The following is a 20,218-nucleotide window of genomic DNA, read 5'->3' on the forward strand; positions in this document are numbered from 1 at the left end:
AAAAAAAAAAAAAACAAAACATTTGCACTGTGACATAGTTTTTGAACATCTTATTTTGATTCCAAAAAATTGGGAAGATTATAACTAAAGAGTGACCAAAAAACATCCAGAATTTAAATAAAAAGGTTTCAAAAAGGATTGCGCTTAAAAATAAAAAATAAAAAAAAATCATACAGAAGATACTCTCCCATTTACACCTTAATGTGAATCTGGAAAGTTAATACAAAAACACAGTTTATGGTACAAACATTATTTATGAACAGGAATGTCAACACAATGTAATGCCGCAACTGAACCTTTTGATGAGCATTACATGTCACTTAACAAGTCTAACACTTTAAGAACAGCCCTGTGAAATTTTGTCTACAATGAACAGAGGTCATTTTTCAGTCTTTGAACCTTGACAGAAAGGTTTCCTGGATCCAGCTCCATGAACACTTTTTGAAATGCTTCAAATGTGCATTTGAAATTCTTGGGGTATTTCAGATCCAGAGCATAGCACAGTCCCAAAAGATAGCAACAGGCTTTGCTCAGATTCCCAAGTTTGCCCAGAACAGTAACGCCTTCAATAACAATACCCACATCAGTAGGTTCGCCTGACCTGTCTTGATTCTGCAGCAGGTAAATCTTCATCACCTCCTCAGCCAAAGCCTCTTCAACAAAGACAGCATCAGCACCGTCCTTTAAAAAGAGAAACAACTGTTTTAAGCTCACATATTTCCAAACATTGAAACAAAAAGTTTAATTTGTATGACATCACCGGTACTCATAATATGTGGACACTGTGCTCCAAAATCTTTGAGCAAATGCTATTCTTTTGTATGCTTTGAAGTGTTTTTTTTTCTTTAGAACAGTATCTTAAAACTTTTCTATGATCTCACAAGCTAAAATAAACTACTAATATTCCTAAAACAGATTTAGTGCACCAACCTCAAAGGTTTTGATTAAGGCACTTGGATCCTCTCCCAGATGGTCAATGAGACATCTGATGATGACTTCTCGTTTTTTTCTCGATGGAATTTCCACTCTGTAAAACAGGAAGTCTCAACTGAGGCAAAATTTGCACATTTAAAACATGACTTACCATTTCTAGCTTAAACATAACTATTTTTTTTCTGTTGTTGACCTGTTTTCACACCCACCATCAAGGTAAGAACACCTGTGGAGCTAAAATATTGAACAGAAACCTAAGAAAAGCCGTTTTTAGTGGAATGCTGTGTTGGAACGTTTTTGTGGTTAGAAAATGCAATCTTCCTTACCTGAAGCAGAAGGTTTAACTGTGCCCTGTCGCGTTGTCCAGCAGCACCTTTCTTGGCTTGAAACAAGGACAGGAGTTTGGATGAATACAAGTCCAACGATGACATGAACTTTGGTTCAAGGTTCAGGGTCGTGATCCTATGAAACTCTGCACTGACCTGGATGGGAGAGGACAAAAAACCAAGGACAAAAAATCTGAAGGCCAAAATTCTGATTCAATCAAAAAAAAAAATCTTTAAGTGGAACTACCATTTTTTGCAACCTGGACCTTATTTTCTAACATGCAAAAGATTAATTTACTCATCCAGACATAAATCCATATAAGTGGAGTTGTTCAGTATGCAGACTAAAGCCTTAACATAAAGTATTATCTTCCACTAAGCTTCTAAATTTTATGTTATGAATTGCTTGCACTATTTCCCTGTGAGATTGTATAATCTTGGAGGGAAGAGGCGGAGCCAGGTTGCCCTCTGAACCATCGTCTGCCAGGCAGCGATGCGAGAGGAACACACCGCTGAAGTGGCGCACATTTTCAGAATCGCGTCAGCGGCTTTACAGAGAAAGCCTTTCAGCTCCTCTGGCAGCTCTGCTTCCTCCACCTTCCTGGAGATGACAAACGCTAGCGAGGCAGTGTTGTTAGTCACTGCAGCTGACAGAACAGTGCATTGATGTGCGTGATCAGTGAACCTTGCTATCAGCTGGTCAAGTTTGGCGGGATGGGCCGGTCGCTGTCCAACGACCTTGGTCATTTTGGTGCCGAAAACTGAAGCAAGGCTCGGCTCTAGAGGGGGAACAGGCGGAAAACTCCGGTCTGTGAAGCCCTCTGTGAAGCCCTAGGTAGAGACCGGCGCTCTAATCTTCGCTGGCTCTGCTGCTACCTCAGAGAGGTAGGTCATCACCGCCGGGAACTGAGGCCAGATGGGATCTGGGCAACGAAAGTGAGCAGAGCCATACCTTCCCTCCAGATCATCGGATGGGGGTGGAGCAGGCTGAGGGACGGGAAGTCCCTTCTCACCAGCTGCCTCCTGGATGATGCCAGGCAGATCCAGGAGCAGCGCACCAACAACTGGGAGCGGCGTCCTCGCCGACATGTGAAGGCCAGGGGTGGATGAGCGTCCGCTCATCCGCCTCCCTTCTGTCGCCAGGCTGCCCAGCTCGGAGGCAGTGGAGCTGCCACCACTGCCGTTTTCCTCACGGTGGGTGGAATCATCCAATTCCGGCCCACCATCGAAGAACTCGATGGCTTCTTCCAGCGAGTACCTCTCTCTTAGCGGGAACGCCTCCTCAGTATCAGCCTTGAAAAAGGCTGACCTCCGCTGCTTTTCCTCTGGCGGGAGGAGCTAACAGGAGCAGCAATAGGATTAAGGTGTGAGGGCGAGGTCCGCATGGTGAGGACCGAGGCAGCCCACGCAGACGGCATGTTGGTCATACGACATGATGTAGCAGGATGGACACAGACGGATGGTCTCGCTGGACATCTTCTGGCTGGCTGAAGAAAAACGGTAGAGCCGATTTCCTGGTCTCACCGTAACTTATACTAGGACCAGGGTGAGGCCCACACAGCAGGTGGGCGTGGACTAAAATACTTCAGTGCTGCGCTCACAAGGGGAATACCCACTTAAAGGGCTGCGCCTATACTCATAGAATCTGGGGTTACAATACGTAGCCAACGTTTCATAAAAATATTAAATTACTCTTCACTCTTTACTCTTCAGTAAAATCTAGTCTGTCGTTATGTGCTCCAGAGTTAGATAAGTGAGACAAAGGCACTTTGCAATCAGCCCAGTCATTCTTCAGTCAGGTTACATTAGCTTAGCCTAAAACAAGTTAAGTGAACGGAAATTACTAGCATTTATTGTTCCCTAGGCTTGGGAATGGTTTCGATTAGAACCATTCTGGTTTTGATTCAGATTCCTCATTTTGATTCAAACTCCTAGCGATTCTAGAGTCTTATGACAAATTAAAGCAACCTGGCTGCTGCAAGATCATCAAAATCACTAGGATGGTAGCAACATGTTTTTCCTCACTTATCTTATGATGGGGGATCTAACAGACCAAATTTTATTTACAAGTGGATATCCCTTTAAATGTTCACTTACTTGGGAGACGTCAAACAACGCCGGCCATCTGTCCTTGATGTCGCTGACACTCAGCTGTTGGCTGATAATATCATGTCTTCTATGTGCAAAGGTTTTGCACATTAAATCCTTGACGGCTGTGCTGTTTTTCTTCTTATACTCCTCAATCAGTTGTTGTCGCTCCAGCTCTTGCTGTTCTTTACCATCTTGTCCTGGATAGTGTGGCAGAAACAGCACTTCTCCTTTCCGCGCCTTCTTTATGTTCTTCGCTGGAGCCTTGTCATCAGGGTGCTTGTTCTTCAGTGAGTTGCAAGTAACCTCTGGAACTCCAAGACTTCGTAACTTTGACCTGTAATTTCCCATCTTGTATTTAAGACTATACATCCATCCCATCCAGCCATTACAACTGCCTGGCTCTGTCAGACATGGGTGCTTTTTGACCAGAGCCTCTGCCACTTCTCCAAACTGAAGGCCAGTAGGGTAGGCTGTGTAGCTGTACATATAATCAGCTAATTTTTCCATTATATCTGACTTGACTGAAGTATTGTTCAGCACAGTGCCATTTTGAACAAAGACTTCATTGGCATTTTTCAGTACAGTCTCTGTTGCCACAGAGAAAAGTGGAATGACAATTTCATCTGGCCATGTAGTCTTCAGAGGACTTTGAAGAGGGGAGAGTATGACAGTGTTGTCTGAAGACAGAGATGATCCATCTGTTTGGTCCTCTGTGGTTTTATAGGTTGAAGAGCTTGAACTTTCATTCAGTGAACTTACATCTGAGGGATTTTCACACTGAGGAATCAATGTAAGCACTACTGATGGAATGACCACAGCTTTGACTGTACCCCTATCTTTGATTTGGTTGGGAGAATGAAGTGTAAAGAAATCTCCAAATGAGTCATCATAATAGTGCAATGTGAAATCCTCAACTAGCCCAAATGTCTCTCTCACTGTCTCATGCAACTCCTCAACAGTCCTGGGTATTCCAGAAGAGAGCACAAGCTTCTCACTCTGTTGTCCAAAAATTACTTTCAAGGCAACGGAGTCCATCTGCAGAATAAAAACCACAAGAAAAAAGAAAAAGAAAGGGGGTATCTGAGTCTTTCCCCTTACACTAACAAACAATGTGACGTTTTATTGACACCATTTTCTTGCCTTCAACACGATATGGTGTTAAGGGCTAAGTGTCACCAAGTACTCTGGGATGTATTAGGTCATTTTCCCAGAAGGATCCAGGTAAAAAGAATCACAGATTTTACATCTAATAGTTGGAAGGACCTCACACTCTTCCGTTTCATGCGAACTGTGAGACCTAGGCAAGTGTGAGTGTTGTCCTTGCTCTTAAAAGAGCAAGGACAATTCAAATGAAGACAGGGTATGGAATAGCCATGACCAAATGTACCATGTTTCACTCGATAATGTTTGAGTAGTGACACTTTTGATGACTCCTCATGTTTGCAGAGTTTACACTGCCATCTCATCACCTGTGACCTAAAACATTGTGAGAAAATATGTCTCACAGTATGAAGATGACAGAATGGTGTATAACCATATTTACACAGTTTTTGTATGATTAACTGATTGAATAACCAATACTCACTACCAATTCAGGTGGAGGATACAACTTACAAATAAGTCAACATGGAACAAAGTACAATACTTAACCACATTGAAATAATCTGAATCACATCACCACGCTGTATAAATAAAAAGATAGTATGGTGACACTAGATGACAGACCATGAAATCATCAATATATTTACTGAACTGAAAAATTCTCAAAATTTAGATTTGGCATTTGTATGACCCACCACAAAACCAGTATAAATATTTAGGTGGTATCACCATCCACTACTCAGCTTGTATAAAACAATATCATATCATTCCAAAATTTAACACATCAAGTCCTCTGAGTAAAATTACCTGCTTTACTTTGTAGTTGATGCAGAATTTTTTCTCCTGGTGGTGAAGATGGTGCTGAAAAAATACAAATCAAAACTTTATCATTACAAAACATGTCACTGAGTAATCTGCCATAACATCAATCTCTTATAAGAAATTTAAACTTGGATTGAAATAAACATTTATTTATGTAAATTGGGAGTAACTATACTGGAAATGATGGTACTTTTGGCTTGACCCAAAGGACCAAAGCTTTTTTTTTTTTTCATTATTTTCTGGGATCTGAAAGGAAGTAGGGCCCCGAGTCTAAATTTACTTAAGCCCCCATAGTACTTTGGACCGGCCCTGGATGAGGTAATCTGCTGACCCGGGCGGCCCTCTCAGCGTTCTCTCAAAAACTGGCCCTGTTCGGGACAAAGCTGAAAGCAGCGTCTTATATGCTCTGAAAGACCCCACATAGAACAAGAAAGCTAAGCAGCATGGTTGCTGCTATGAACTGTTCCGCGGGCAGATCTTCTTAGTTACCAAAGCCATTGATGACGTCTGTTCATCACCTGAACAACCTGACAGAGTGAGTCAGGCCGCATGACTACCGCAGCTCCCGCACCGCGACTCAACAGGGCCATTTTCTAGAAATGTCTGAGCACACCTGCTTTCACGTGGTTCCTAAAATGCCCCCGATTAAACGGTCAGGTCGCTGGTACCGGGACATTCCGGTCAAATTACCCGGAACGCAGATAGCGACTCAGAACGTAAAAGGATAAAAGGGCGCGGTTTCCCGCCACCTTGACTGGAAGACGGGTTGAAAACTTAAATTAACGTGCACAAACACGCTGCGAAAAGTGAGCCACCATGACAAACGCTTTCTTCAGAACATGTTATAAAAGAACGGTGTGGATAAAGACAGCTAATGCAAGAATTGGTCACTTACCTGAAAACGTTACCAAGTCTGCAGTGGATGTGTGTCTGTCTCGTTCAACGGGCAGAAAATCTCCCATGAGGCCATGCTCCTCGCGCGCGGTACATGCCAAAGGTCATTAGTCTTACTCAAAGTTTTAAGTTAGTATTGGGGGACAAAATTATATTGATTTTGAACCATTAATAATTAAAGTTAAAGACAATGATAAGTATGAATACCAGTGTCTCAGTTATTTTGAGTACTTTCTATGAGATATATTGAGTAGATTTAAATAATGCACCCTGTGTTTCAAATACAGAATTTTTTCTTTTAAATAAACTTGAACAAAAGAGCTCAGTTCAACCAAAAACTGGTGTTGAAAATGTAAGCATTCTTTTCAGTATTTTCAACTCAAGATAACACTTTTGTGATTTTCAAAGATTTAATCAAGGTCATCTAACTTAGAATTATAATGATATTTACTAAGCCCCTGAATAATTTTTTAGGGTGTAGGCACGAGGCAAAAGGCTGAAGGTTTAAACATAAAAACATTAATAAAAGCAAAAAATATAAGTTACAGTACAGCTAAAAATGCAGGGTCTAGGAGGCAGGGAAGGCAAGGCTAAATGAATACGTTTTTAATCGAGATTTAAAAGATTGAATTGAATCAGATGCGCGGATAGCTTGAGGAAGATTATTCCAGAGGTAGGGTGCAACAGAGGCGAATGCACGGTCACCTCTGGTCTTAAGGCGAGATCTAGTTCTCTCTCCACTGGCTCCCAGTTGCTTTTAGGATTGATTTTAAAATCTTACTGCTGGCTTTTAAGGTTTTAAATGGCACTGCACCTTCTTACCTGTCAGAACTCCTTAGTACTTATCGCCCCAGGAGATCTTTGAGGTCAGCTGATCTGATGCTTTTAGATGTTCCCAGGTATAAATTAAAGACAAAGGGAGAGAGGGCGTTTGCTGTGGCTGCACCCAGACTGTGGAACAGTTTACCTCCTCACGTCAGATTCTCCAAAAGCCTAGAAACTTTTAAAACTGCTCTTAAAACTCACCTCTTTTCATTGGCTTTTAGAAAGGTTTAATTTATTTGTTTATTTATTTTTTATTTTGATCAGCGAGGTGTTTTACGAAATTGTGTTCTATTGTATTTTTATCTGTATTTACTGTACAGCACTTTGGTCAGCCTTGGTTGTTTTTAAATGTGCTCTATAAATAAACTTGACTTGACTTGACTAGTTCGCACCAGGAGCATTTGGCCTGCTGATCTAAGCGCTCTCCTAGGGGGTATAAAAGCTGAGGAGATCCTTAAGATAGCTGGGCCCGGTGTTATTTATGATTTTAAAAGTGAGCAATAAGATTTTAAAATCGGAGATGGGAGAGAACTGGAGTAATAGACTTAAACCTACCAGTTTCGGTTAAGAGACGCGAAGCAGCGTTTTGAACGAGCTGCAGTTTGTGAATAAGGGCAGAATGGAGATAAATAACACTGAGATGATCCCAGGAATTGGGCCATTACATGAACAGAGCTGGGCAGGGCAATTTAAAGGCATTAACCAATCAGCAAGACCAGAATCTGCTCCTTTGTGCAAGAAGGCATGATTCCTGCCAGGGCCCCACAAACTGAACTCTAGCAGTCTTTTTAAATGCAGCTCAATTGGAGTTTGCCTGAGAACATCAGAACTGGCATGTCCACCATTGGCACCCTGTTCGCTTCATATTTGACAGTAGGTCACACTGAGTGCATGTGACAGATGTGAAAGTGTCTGGAGACACCGTGGCGAACATTAAGATGCCTGCAACATTATCCAGCATGGCCAGTTAGTCAGTGGGTCGATGCAGCATATCCTTAGAGTGTCACACAGACCTCAACGTGCTGTTGTGTACTGGGCTAAAATCCTCAAACCCATCATCAGACCTTATGCTGTGGCAGTGTGGACTGGGTTGCTTGTGGAGCAGGACAATGAGGCCTCATGTGGCGTGGCGAGGTAGTACATGGGACATATTGGTGCATCTGAAGCCACTATAGCTCATTGATGCCCTGATCCAGGTCTGAGAGGAGATCACCCAGCGCTCCATCTATTGTCTTACCAGGAGCATGCCCAGACATTTTCAGGCGTGCATGCAGGTACATGGGGGTCATAAACATTATGGCCACATCATGATTCAAGTTGGATCAGCTTGTGATTTCAGTTTTTTAGTCCAGGCCTCAAAGTGCTGAAATAACAGATTCCATCCCTCTCAGATGTTTTAGTTACAGCAGTGTGTCTCTCCCTGTTTAAATGCTCATTCACTGCTGAGGTGTCACCTCCAAGAAAATGAGAGCATTTTGTTTTTCAGCTCACCACATACTAGGTCAGGACCTCTGGACGTGACATTGTATTTTACCCTCAAAAGTCTAAAAGGTTGTATTTTAACAAATACCAGGATCTTTGCCCAAAAGGAATCAGTCAGGGTTGTTTCTAAAACCTAATCCAGTAGCAGCTGAAACTGAAAAGTCTAAAACTAGCAGTCCAAGACAAGACACAAGCAACGGTCCTCTGGGTGAACAAATTTATACTTTTACCACCCCAACTGCTCTCTAAAGCAGACTTGTTTTCATTTTTTATGCCTCCTTATCCACAAAGATGCTATTCTAGAGCTCTACCTGTATATTAAAAAGTGACACAAACGGAGTACCCAGTGCATTAAATTGAGACTGTGTGGACAAACTGAACAAATCCACAAGAGTTAAAAACATGAATACTCCTCATTCTGTTGAAGGTGGATAAAGGAACTCAAAAACACACCTAGTGCAGCTTTGAATCTCTGTAGAAGATTAAATCACTGGTTAAGGCAGACTTTGGGTGCAGCTAAGAGGTGTATTTCAAAGACGCTGAAGAGCCTATTCATACTTATCCACGAGTGAGTTATGTTAATTGATGAAAGTCCTTGGTTTTAATGGCCATGTAGTAGCTGGTATTGAGAAGAAAGTGACAAGCTGTGATATGTGCTTGTATGGGCCAGCCAGCTAAACCTCTCTTTCTTCCTCCCTTTTTGCCTAATGGTTGATAATGAAGAGGGCATCTTTACAGAAATGACATGCGCATGTCCTTTACTGGGAACAGACGCACGCATAAAGGCTGGGCTGACTGCCCTTCAGAATACTGGACCTGACATTAATCTTTAAATGACTGTTGCTTCTTCCCTAAGACTTTCAATCCATTAGTGGCCACATCTTGAGATGGAGGAAGATTGCCAAAGAGCCAAAGACAGAGAGCGGGCATCTGTGTGTATGTGTAAGTATGTGTTGCGGATGTGTTGCGGATGTAGAATGGTGGAGAGAGTGCAATGGAAAGGATGATGTCAATGATAATGGAGGATGAGGACAGGGAATCAAAGAGAGACAGAGACTGGCTTAGGCCACGATGAGGTATGCAGAGATATTGTGTGATAAAACAAGTAAGACAGAGAGGGTACACATCTTCAAAAAAACCAAAAAAAACTTGTCATGTCAGCAATCATATTCCTCCATTGATGCCACACTGGCACACCCTGTTCCCCCATCCTACACTCACACACATGAATTAAACTGAGATTCGGCATCAAAGTGTGGTTTTTATTTTTATTTTTTTTTGTCTTGTTTTGACAGAACAACAGAATCAATAGATACTGAATTACAAAGGCAAGTTAATGTTTCATGTTAACATGTGATCCCAGTCTTGTTTCAGTCTCCAACATTTCCATTATTGCACACTGAATTGCGCCTCTCCCCTCGCCTTTTTTCATGCTATTGTTCCCTTACTTACCTCCTCCTGTCATTTCACATGTCCCTTTCACACAGTCATTCCATATATCACTCTGTTTCTTGTTTTGTCCACACTTCCTATTCTGTTCCGTCTTCCCTTCAGTTCAGATCCTTCCTCACATCTCACCTTATTTTTTTCTTTGCCTTGACCTTCTTTTATTCTTTTTTCTAATTGTACTCTCTCCCCGCTATTTTCCGATTCTAACTATATGGCTACTGCAATTACAACTTTTCTACCCAGCCCTTTTTCCCTTTCCTCCTTTTTATGTCCCTTACCTTTCATCCTCCCCACACCCAGCTTACTCTCTCCTTCCTTTCTTCCATTCTCTCTGCTCAACCCTCTTCTTTTCCCCATATCCTCTTGTCCCCTCATCTCCCTCCCGCTGCTTCTCTAGCAGTGAGCTATAGTGACTCTGACATCATTACCCTTGTTGTGACAGGTTTCATTTGTACCCTGTGGACCTATACATCAGCCTGACTGATAGTCCAGGGCCTGGGGCCAACAGAGCCCCACCCAGACTGGGACAGAGTAACAGACAGAACGATCCTAAAACCACTTCAACCTGCGTACCACTGGATTTTTTTCCATTACTTGTTCTGATATGTCAAATTCAATACCAGTTCATAATACGCCCCCAAAACATCAGCCTGTCTGAAATAACAATCCCTGTGCTGGAATAAAATAAACACATTTCAGGGGGAAAAATGCACACTCACACTCTTTGATTGACAAATGATCTCTGGAAATTGCTATACGGGAAAACTAACGAGAGTTTAGAAACAAATGGAAGTCATTAAATATTCCATTTAGTAGGACTTTGCACAATTTGCATGTGTCCTTTGAATTAATCACAAAAAACCCTGTTTTGATAGTTTTGTTTAAACATATGATGAGTCTTGAAATGTCATTGTACTGATTCAAGGTTGTCTCAACAATTTGTATGAACCCGCAAAGGCAAGGCAAGGCAAGGCAAGTTTATTTGTATAGCACAATTCAACAACAAGGTGATTCAAAGTGCTTTACAGAGACATTAGAAACAAGAACAAATAAAAAGCATGATTTAAAATTGATTAAAACAAGCAAATAACCTAACTAACTAATTAACAAACAAACAAATAAACAAACAAACAAACAAACAAAACAGTATATAAAATCAAAACAGATAAAATCAGAACAGTAGATAAAATCAGTAGTTAAATGTAAGTTTTGAAATTTAAGCTTAAAGTGTGGATTTGGTGCTTTATTCAAATGCAGCTGAGAACAGGTGAGTCTTCAACCTGGATTTAAATAAACTGAGTGTTTCAGCTGATCTGAGGCTTTCTGGGAGTTTGTTCCAGATATAAGGAGCATAAAAGCTGAATGCAGCTTCTCCGTGTCTGGTTCTGACTCTGGGAACTGATAAAAGACCGGATCCAGATGACCTGAGGGATCTGGATGGTTCATACTGGGTCAGGAGGTCATTGATGTATTTTGGTCCTAAACCATTCAGAGCTTTATAGGCCAGCATCAGAACTTTAAAGTCTATCCTCTGACGGACAGGCAGCCAGTGTAAGAACCTCAGAGCTGGACTGATGTGGTCCACTTTTTTGGTCTTAGTGAGGACTCGAGCAGCAGAGTTCTGAATGAGCTGTAGTTGTCTGACTGATTTTTTAGGTAGACCTGTAAAGATGCTGTTACAGTAATCAAGCCTACTAAAGATGAATGCATGGACTAGTTTTTCCAGGTCCTGTTGAGACATCAGATCTTTTATCCTTGATATATTCTTGAGGTGATAGTAAGCTGACTTTGTTATTGTCTTAATGTGTTTTTCTAAGTTTAGGTCTGCATCCATCACTACACCCAAATTTCTCGCCTGGTTTGTGGTTTTTAGATGTATAGATTGAAGTTCTCTGGTGACCTGTAATCGTTTTTCTTTGGCGCCAAAGACTATTACCTCAGTTTTGTTTTTGTTTAGCTGGAGAAAATTGTGGCACAACCAGTCATTGATTTCCTCAATGCATTTACCAAGAGCCTGTACAGGGCCTCGGTCTCCTGGTGACATTGTGATATATATTTGTGTGTCATCTGCATAGCTGTGATAGTTTATTTTGTTGTTGTTTATAATCTGTGCCAGTGGGAGCATGTAGATGTTAAACAGAAGGGGTCCCAAGATGGAACCTTGGGGAACTCCACATGTGATACTTGTCTGCTCAGATGTGAAGTTACCTATTGATACAAAGTATTTCCTGTTTTCTACGTATGTTTTGAACCAGTTTAGTACAGTTCCTGAAAGACCTGTCCAGTTCTCCAGTCGTTTGAGTAATATGTTGTGGTCAACTGTATCAAATGCTGCACTGAGATCCAGTAAAACTAGGACTGACATTTTTCCACTGTCTGTATTCAGACATATGTCATTAAACACTTTGGTCAGAGCGGTTTCAGTGCTGTGGTTCTGTCTAAAACCTGACTGGAAGGCATCGTAGCAATTATTCTGTTTTAAGAAGTAACTGAGCTGTTGAGAAACTGCTTTTTCAATGATCTTACTTAAAAACGGGAGATTTGAGATCGGCTTGTAGTTGTTCATTTGTGTCTTGTCAAGATTGTCCTTTTTCAGTATAGGTTTGATTACAGCAGTTTTTAGTGATTCTGGAAACACACCTGATAATAAAGAAAAGTTATTATCAGGTGGAAAACTTCTGCAAAGGCAGAAGTTTTCCAGTCCTATGACTTAGTCAATTGATTACACAAGTGCTTATAGCTCGTTATATGTATAATGATGTATAAATATGTCAATATAGATAATGAATATTTACTTTTACACAAATGAAAATTCAATATAATTTAAGACAGTTATAAATGACTGCCTCTCACTTCAGTATTTATGCAGTTAATGTTTGTTTGGGGGTTAAGTGACGTGCATAAAACACCTAACCTGTGTTTTATAGTCAGTGAAGCCTTAACAAGACATTTTCCTACATAAAAAAGACAAAAAATTCATACTGCTAATAGACTGCAGGTACAAAAATTAAGCAATCACTCATTTAAATTTTAAATAATCCATAATCCAAATGATTTGTCCTGTTCTTTCATACTGCTCAGCACCATTACCAAAGTGTGTGAGGTATTCCAGTCAGCACAACGTCATATCCATCTCTACACCCTCACAAATGCAGCCAATACATTAACAATACCTTCAGACTGCTCGCAGTCCCATTGATCTGTGGTCATATTAATGTGTGGCTTATGAGCTCGACAGCATCCTTTGTGGCCAGACAAAAATGAATCCACTTGAGTGTGGCGCGTTTAATGGCCGACCTCCACTGTTCTTTCACAATGGAACAGATCCCCGTTGTGTTCATTAGGTTGTGCAAAGTAGAAAGCTTGGAAGAGGACTGCTATGAAAGATCTTCATTTTACAAGCACCTGACCCCCATGAGTGTAGCATGCTGAAGGAATGGGATTGTGAGAGAAGTTTGAATATAAAATGAAGTGCAACATAATAGTTTTACATAACAGGACTAAATTTTTGACTTTGAGCCCTATTGGCCTGTTACAAAAAGCACCAAATAAGCATATTTTGAATAATAAATCCTATTACCACATCTTGAATTACAGATAGTCATGTTCCACATTAGCACTTTTGAAATTAAGCCCTTCATGTGTTTTTTTCTCTGTGTAGATTGTCAGTCATCCAGGTCATGGCAGTCTTAAACAATCTTTTCAAGCACTCAAGACTTTGCATGTAAATCAGTGGGAGCAATCACATATGGTCATTATCTGTTGATGAGTTATCCCACGGTATCCCACGGTTTGGTGATTTTTTTTTTCTAGCTGTGTGCAGCCATTGTGTTGGCTCAGCAAGAGCATTTATAAATAAGGGCTAGCTGTCTCGCTGTAGTCAATACCCTCCATTCACCGTGGAGGTTAGCCAAGAACAGAGTTGAGCTCAGGCATTTTTCATGTACTATCCTCTAGAATATAGCCTTTTTGTGATGTGTGTATGTGTGCATGTTTCTGCTTGTGTCCAAGCACCTGTGTAGGAAGCTATGTGTGCAACGCATTTTTGTGCGAGACACAACTTAGTTGTACGTGTTGCTGAAGAAAAAAGACTGACCACACAGAAGGCACATTAATCATCCCGTGTTTCTCTCTTTTCCCACTGCCTCGTGTACTCGGAATTGAGGCCTGATGGATGGTTTGACTCTCGCTCTAGATTCCAAGGGAGAGACTGTAGCCTATCGACAGGTCAGAGATCCCTTGGGGAGTCCCTAGCTTACCCTACAGCCCATACGTCTCTTGAAACTTATGTGTGGCTTCTCATGTATTTATTCCATACATTGTAGATGTGTTCTTCCTGACTTAAAACTGGAGTGGGAAAGTGACTGTGCAAATGTCAGCCCTGTTACATGATTTTTGACTGCCAAGAAGAGTAAATGGCTGGGAAATATTCACTGGTGTTAGAGCAGAAAGACTGAATTCATTATAAATTGACATCATTTACAGAAAAATAATTTTCCACTGACCATTTCATGTGGACATTGGTGAGTTCACCATCTATCTTACCCATTTATACGATGTACTTCAAAGTACTTCATGTTATTCATAACGTAGTATCAGCATCATAGCTTTGTTTTTTTTTTGTTTTTTAGGAGGTTGCCATTTAAATGCATTTTATCCTATCATTTACTACTTTTGTGTTCTGTTTTCAAGGCTAGAACAAGAAGCTAATATAAAATAAGTGAAGCACTAAGCTGACAATTAAAGAGAAGATACAGGCTAGCATGACTCCCGTTTGCCACCTCCTGTGGATCACTTAAATCACCCGTTGCTCCTTGATAGCTGATGAATAATAATGCCAAATCAACATTAGGTCTCCTGTATTCTGAAGTGAGAGAAAGGAATAAGGAGAAGGGATGGGACTAAACCATAACATAATTAATTTTGGTGTTTTTTTGTTTGTTTGTTGTTGTTTTTGTTTTTTTTGGATTGTTTTGAGAGGCAAACAGAAAATGCAAACAGAGGTGAAAACAAACAGGAAGCTCTTAGTTTTCCAGTACCTCAATAAAGAGACAGGAAATAGGAAAAGAATCCACACAGAGACGTGACTGCAGCGTGCCTCTCCTGTTTTCTTTCCCTCTATGGCTGTCTCCTTCTTTGTCTTGTGTGTCAGTAACTCCGTGTTGTCATTCACCTAACCTTGGTGGCAGAGTGGAAGGTTTCTTGGCGCCTGCCAGTTGTTCTTGGCACAGAAACGCAAGGGAATAAACCTCAGCACTTTGATGATGAGGCGCTTAGCAGATGTCTGATGTACAGCTTGACGAAGCTTCGATTTCCCAAGGACACAGTAACTCCTCGATATGTGACAGGATGTGCATGTTTATGTGTAAGTGCAATGAATCAGGCTTTGAAATTACAAATCAGAGCGAGTATTTGGCTTCCTTTCAAACATATTGTTGTGCACCACCCCGTGAGTCTGATATTTACAGTAGAATTGTGCACTACCTTCATTGTATAGGCAAATGGATGTTGACAGATGCTTGTGTCAAGCAGACTAAGACAATTGGTGGTGACAGCCTGGGTCGACGTGTCCTGAGAGCCGACAAACGTCCGTCTAGATTTCCAGGTACGGAAGAATTTTACCCCTGGGATGTTTCAGCCTTGAACATAATGAAGCATGTCTAGTGACAAGGTGGATGGACTCCTTCAAAATATATCTGAAACAAGGTTAGAATGTGGATAACATAGCAAGGAAAAGAGGTTATTTCCAACCTCAACCAAAAAGTTTATAAGCAAAACCCTCACGCAACATATTATTGTTCCAGAATTTATTTTATGAGCCAAAATACATTTTTACTGTGTATCATTGTGTCATAATGCATGCTGTAACAGCAAGTTTAATTCAGTCTCCCTGAAACATGCATTCAAGCACTATTTTCATCTGGCTCGCTGTGCATTTTGGAGTATTTGGCAAACCTCTTACGCAGGTTCAGTGGCTCATTCCTCCATTGATCTTTTATTGGGTTACGGTTAGTTGTGGTTGCTGGTTCAAGTGGGTCAGAGCAAGGGGTTAACAAATATTTTGATTGCCTTCACTATCTAGCATGACACTCTATAAGGATCACATCAGTGTATCCTATCAGGTATGAGGTGGCAAGTATGCAAAATGCCTGACAGCCTCTTATGCAGCCATTCACACTGTGACTCAGGATGCAAATTGTTCAGGCTCTCAAACCCCAGCCAAACGTTTAAGCACCCCCACCCCACCCCTTCCCCAAACAACTGGGGGTTTGTGGTGGTGAGGTGAGGCATAGGAGCACTTGCAGAAGTAAACAAGTGTACAAAACAGACATACAAAAGCATCTATCCACACAGAGACCTGGCTCGCGCTCAAGGTCAGGCAATATCGGCAAATGGTAAGATAAAAGCAGAGCATTACTTGAAGCCATGTTGCAGTCTGAGATAACATCTCATTCAGTGGTACATAAAAGACAAATGCGTCTATGGGTTTAGTTAAGCCCAGCCAGTGCTGGATTTTTGGGTCAATACAGATTTTAGAGATTAAAAAAATCTTATATATGTAGCCTCTATGTATTTATTTATATCGGTGCTTTTTATGAGAGCCTGTCTTCTTTCATGATATTGAGACAAATTGCAGTATGGCCATGAAAGCTACTCTGCTGATTAACTCTTCGCGGATGGCTTTTTATCTGTTGGCATTTGATGTACGACATCTTTGTAAGGGCTACGGTCGAATGCAATCACAGGGCCTTTCATTGCAGGGGTCCCTTCAGATTGCCTGCTAGTTCTCAAGGGAGGCCATCCCTCAGAAAATATTGACTGTTGGACAGTGAGCGCCTGTGTGTATTAGAGGGGCTGCTTTAGAGAGAAATTGCAAATGCCTTTGTGTGTGTGTGTGTGTGTGTGTGTGTGTGTGTGTGTGTGTGTGTGTGTGTGTGTGTGTGTGTGTGTGTGTGTGTGTGTGTGTGTGTGTGTGTTGTGCTTGTCTGTCTCCATGTACTAATGGAGAAATAGGAGGAGAGCCACCCAGAAGGCAAAGGTCGCTCACCTTGTAAAAGCAATAGAAGAAATTCTGTTTTTTCACAAGACAGTGCTCCCAAACACAGCGACTTTCTCCTATCTCATTGTTTTCCTATGCTTTTCCCTTTTTGATAGCCTGCACTTTCAGATTGGTGAGGAGCTCTTGAACTTTCCACAGACTTAAATCTCACCTACTGAACCTACATACTTCAGCAAGGCTCTTTCTTACCAATCCTGAAGGCTCCTGCCGTCCTTTTCTTTAAACGGACACTAGTATTTGGTCATTGGTGCACAAGTTTATAATGCACTTAACAAAAGGGGGATTTAAGCTTAATACAGATTCACAGTTATTTTAAAATGAAGGACCGGGAGATGTCCAGCTTGTATTGTCGCTGACTTTCAATAGTCCTGCCAGTTGTTAATCTTATTGTATTTGAACAAACTCCACTAACTGCATGTCTTTGGATTGTTGGAGGAAGCTAGGGTACACAGAGAGAACCTACCAAAAACTGAGCTCAGGACCTTCTTGTTGTGAGGCAACATTGCTAACTACCATGCTGCCCATTATTATCCAATCTTATATAGTATATATAGTAGATCTATATGAGATAACAGTCATACAACACATTATTGATAGATGCATTCAATATAATTCTGATCATTATGGTGAAGGTAATGATTTGTGTCCCACGGTTTAAAGTGCTTTTGCTTTAGTTAATGATTCAATGTTGTGTCAAATACTTCTTATTTTGCAATCCAGTCGTGTTTATGGACTTGTCCTAATAGTTTGCCTTTTGCTGAAATGCTTTGAAATTCCTGCTGTCACAAATCTATTCAAAGACTTTGAACATATGCCCATAGATGCTTTGTTCCTAAAATCTAAAACTACACAAGTGCCAATGTTTATCCATCAACAGGATGGCATTGCAAATTATCCTAAAGCAAAGCAACAAAACTCTACCTGCTCACTCACTGTAATTTATTGGGATAGAAACCTCAGCACATTTCAAAGCAGGGAAATTCGTTGGAGCCTTAAGAATACACATGACTATTGTATCTTTACCTGGACCAAGAGGAAATACAGTTAAACTGCAGTTGCAGTTTAACTAAATGAAGCCAGAGACAGCAGGTGCACGTTTATCTTACCAAATAACAATCACTAGCTAGCATAAATTAACTCCTGTCTGTGCTATGAGCTAGCTGTTTGATTGACAGTAATTTTTCGTTTCAGGCTTGTCACAGAGACCCAAGCATTCTTGATGTCTTCATGTAAAACCAAAGCTAGAGCCCAGCCCCAGTCAACGACACAAAAATAACTGGAGCAACATGACAAAACATAGTCTGTCTAACTAAATATGCAGTTTTTGTGTGTAAAATGTTAGCGTCATGTAACATGCTTGGGGAAAGGAAGTCTGAATGCTTATATGAGCATTATGGAGTTACATCTTTATAGATAACAGATAGCCATCAGTGTTGTTATGAGGAATATTCAACTTCTCTTTCTGTCAGATTGCACAGAGATTTTAAAAGATTACCACCCTGGATGCCAATACAGCTAAAGTGCTAGCTTTACCTGCACTTGTCGTCATGCAGTACTTTCTCTCATCTCCCTGGGGAAACACCACATTTTAATTGGTTAAGAAATAACTTCTATTTTCTCTTGTTTTGTTTTGGTATGATGTAGGTTTCTTTATATACTCATTGTCACTCTGTGACAAGTGTTGGGGAGGGTGATAATTTTGCAAGACTAATTAATTTAAATGAGAAATAATATTAAATAATTTAACGCATTAATGGGAAAATGCTATATATTATGATCCGTAATGGCAAGCTATTACAGAATTTGTCAATCCCCAAGATCGGCACAACCCTACTGAGAGATCAAGGTCACACTTCAGAAGGCTGAATTTGATCCTGAGCTAAAAACATGCCTTTGCCCTGTACAGACTGGGATAGTATTTCATGTAGCACCTTTGCCTCACTTAAACAATGAACAACTAGGTTGCGGGGAGGAGGAAATCAAGGTCTTGCCCTTTTTAATCGTGATGTTCTGCTCTGGGGTAACACCCCCCTGGGTAGATAGTAATGGAGTAATCCTCTTATCTATTACTGCTTCCTTCACCCTTGCAGATCATTTTTCTTCTGCTCTAGTGTATCACTCTGTGCAGTGCTCAATGTTTTCCTCATTTGACTTTTGGCCACAGTCTGGCTCAGGTCAGATTGAAATGGTCTGATAGTATTGGTGCACTGCCATATCAATATCCCTCTGAAAGATCATTAATCAATTTGTCTGTTAGAACTGTTGAATTTATTGAATTTGTCAGTGTCCTTTTTTAATATGCAACAAACACAGGTTTGAAATGAAGAAGCCAGAGATGCAGTTTATTTTTATTTGTTGATTATCTCCACTAAAGAAAAACAGATATTGGCACACAGACATGCTTTCGTAAGCTGACAATACCCTGCGACATTACACACGCTGGCATACGTATTGGCGCCTCGGACCAGTCGTGTTGGACATGGTGTGTGAAAGGTGCCCTGCTGTGTCGTTGGTGACAAAGACTATTTCTGTACTCACTCTCAGACAGAGAGACAAGCAGGATGTGTAGCGATGAACTCTCATCACACTGTGCTAAATAGCACCGAGGGGCACAAACCACACCGAACATTAGCATGCTCCTTTCTAAAGCTGTCATGCCTTTTGGACACCAGCGTGCACCTACTGAAAGGTTATATTGGACCCATGAGAAAATCTGCTTTTAACATACTGTAGATCACCTTGAACCATCGGACACATCATCAGTGATGGTTCCTTGCATCATGTGGTGTTCTTGGGTCTTTCAACATAAGATAGCCTCACCCAGGTTGAAGCACCTTCGACTTCCACTGCCTTGTTGGCAGAGTTTGTCTTGGATAAGTGAAACCACTGCATGAAAACAGGCATTACAAGCAGAAACCAAGAATTATGTTTGAACAGTAAGGATAGGCAGCTAATAGAAAATGGATAGCTTGTAAGTCTTATAGCATGTACTATTACTTTTCTTTATGTGCACATATCATGACAATAGGTTGCTGAAATGATTCATTTTAGCCTTGACTATTATCATTCATCCCCCTCTGGCTCCCTCGAATGCTGCTGGGTTACTTTTTGTTAGCCTATTGTCTCTGAGATAAAATGCTTGCATGTGGAATGCACTTATTTTCTTAGCACAGAAAAGTGTGTTTATATCACCCCACTGAGATAGTGACGTGTACCCCAGTGTGATAATAGCGTT

General features: G+C 40.9%; 2 protein-coding genes across 19 annotated transcripts in view; one reads left to right on the forward strand and one right to left on the reverse strand.

The window, feature by feature from the left end:
* Window positions 1-20,218, forward strand: part of ptprsa (protein tyrosine phosphatase receptor type Sa) — a 230,880-nt gene that overhangs the window by 15,017 nt on the left and 195,645 nt on the right. The gene's annotated exons all lie outside the window — the stretch shown is intronic.
* Window positions 3-7,057, reverse strand: LOC113007151 (uncharacterized). 4 transcript variants are annotated; one of them, XR_003269859.1, is made up of 5 exons: window positions 6,169-7,057; window positions 5,259-5,312; window positions 3,357-4,385; window positions 931-1,415; window positions 3-681 (listed from the first exon to the last, which is right to left on the reverse strand). XR_003269859.1 is itself a non-coding variant. In XM_026143609.1 (5 exons), the coding sequence occupies exons 2-4, from the start codon at window positions 4,383-4,385 to the stop codon at window positions 974-976; spliced, it is 1,239 nt and encodes a 412-aa protein (XP_025999394.1). In that variant the 5' UTR covers window positions 4,386-5,312; window positions 6,169-7,057; the 3' UTR covers window positions 3-681; window positions 931-973. The 4 variants fall into 4 exon arrangements, 1 of the variants encoding a protein (XP_025999394.1); XM_026143609.1 differs by having other exon boundaries at window positions 931-1,027; window positions 1,260-1,415; window positions 3,357-5,312; XR_003269861.1 differs by lacking the exon at window positions 3,357-4,385.

This window comes from Astatotilapia calliptera, chromosome 15 (genome assembly GCF_900246225.1).
Source record: "Astatotilapia calliptera chromosome 15, fAstCal1.2, whole genome shotgun sequence".
NCBI classification, from domain to species: Eukaryota; Metazoa; Chordata; class Actinopteri; order Cichliformes; family Cichlidae; genus Astatotilapia; species Astatotilapia calliptera.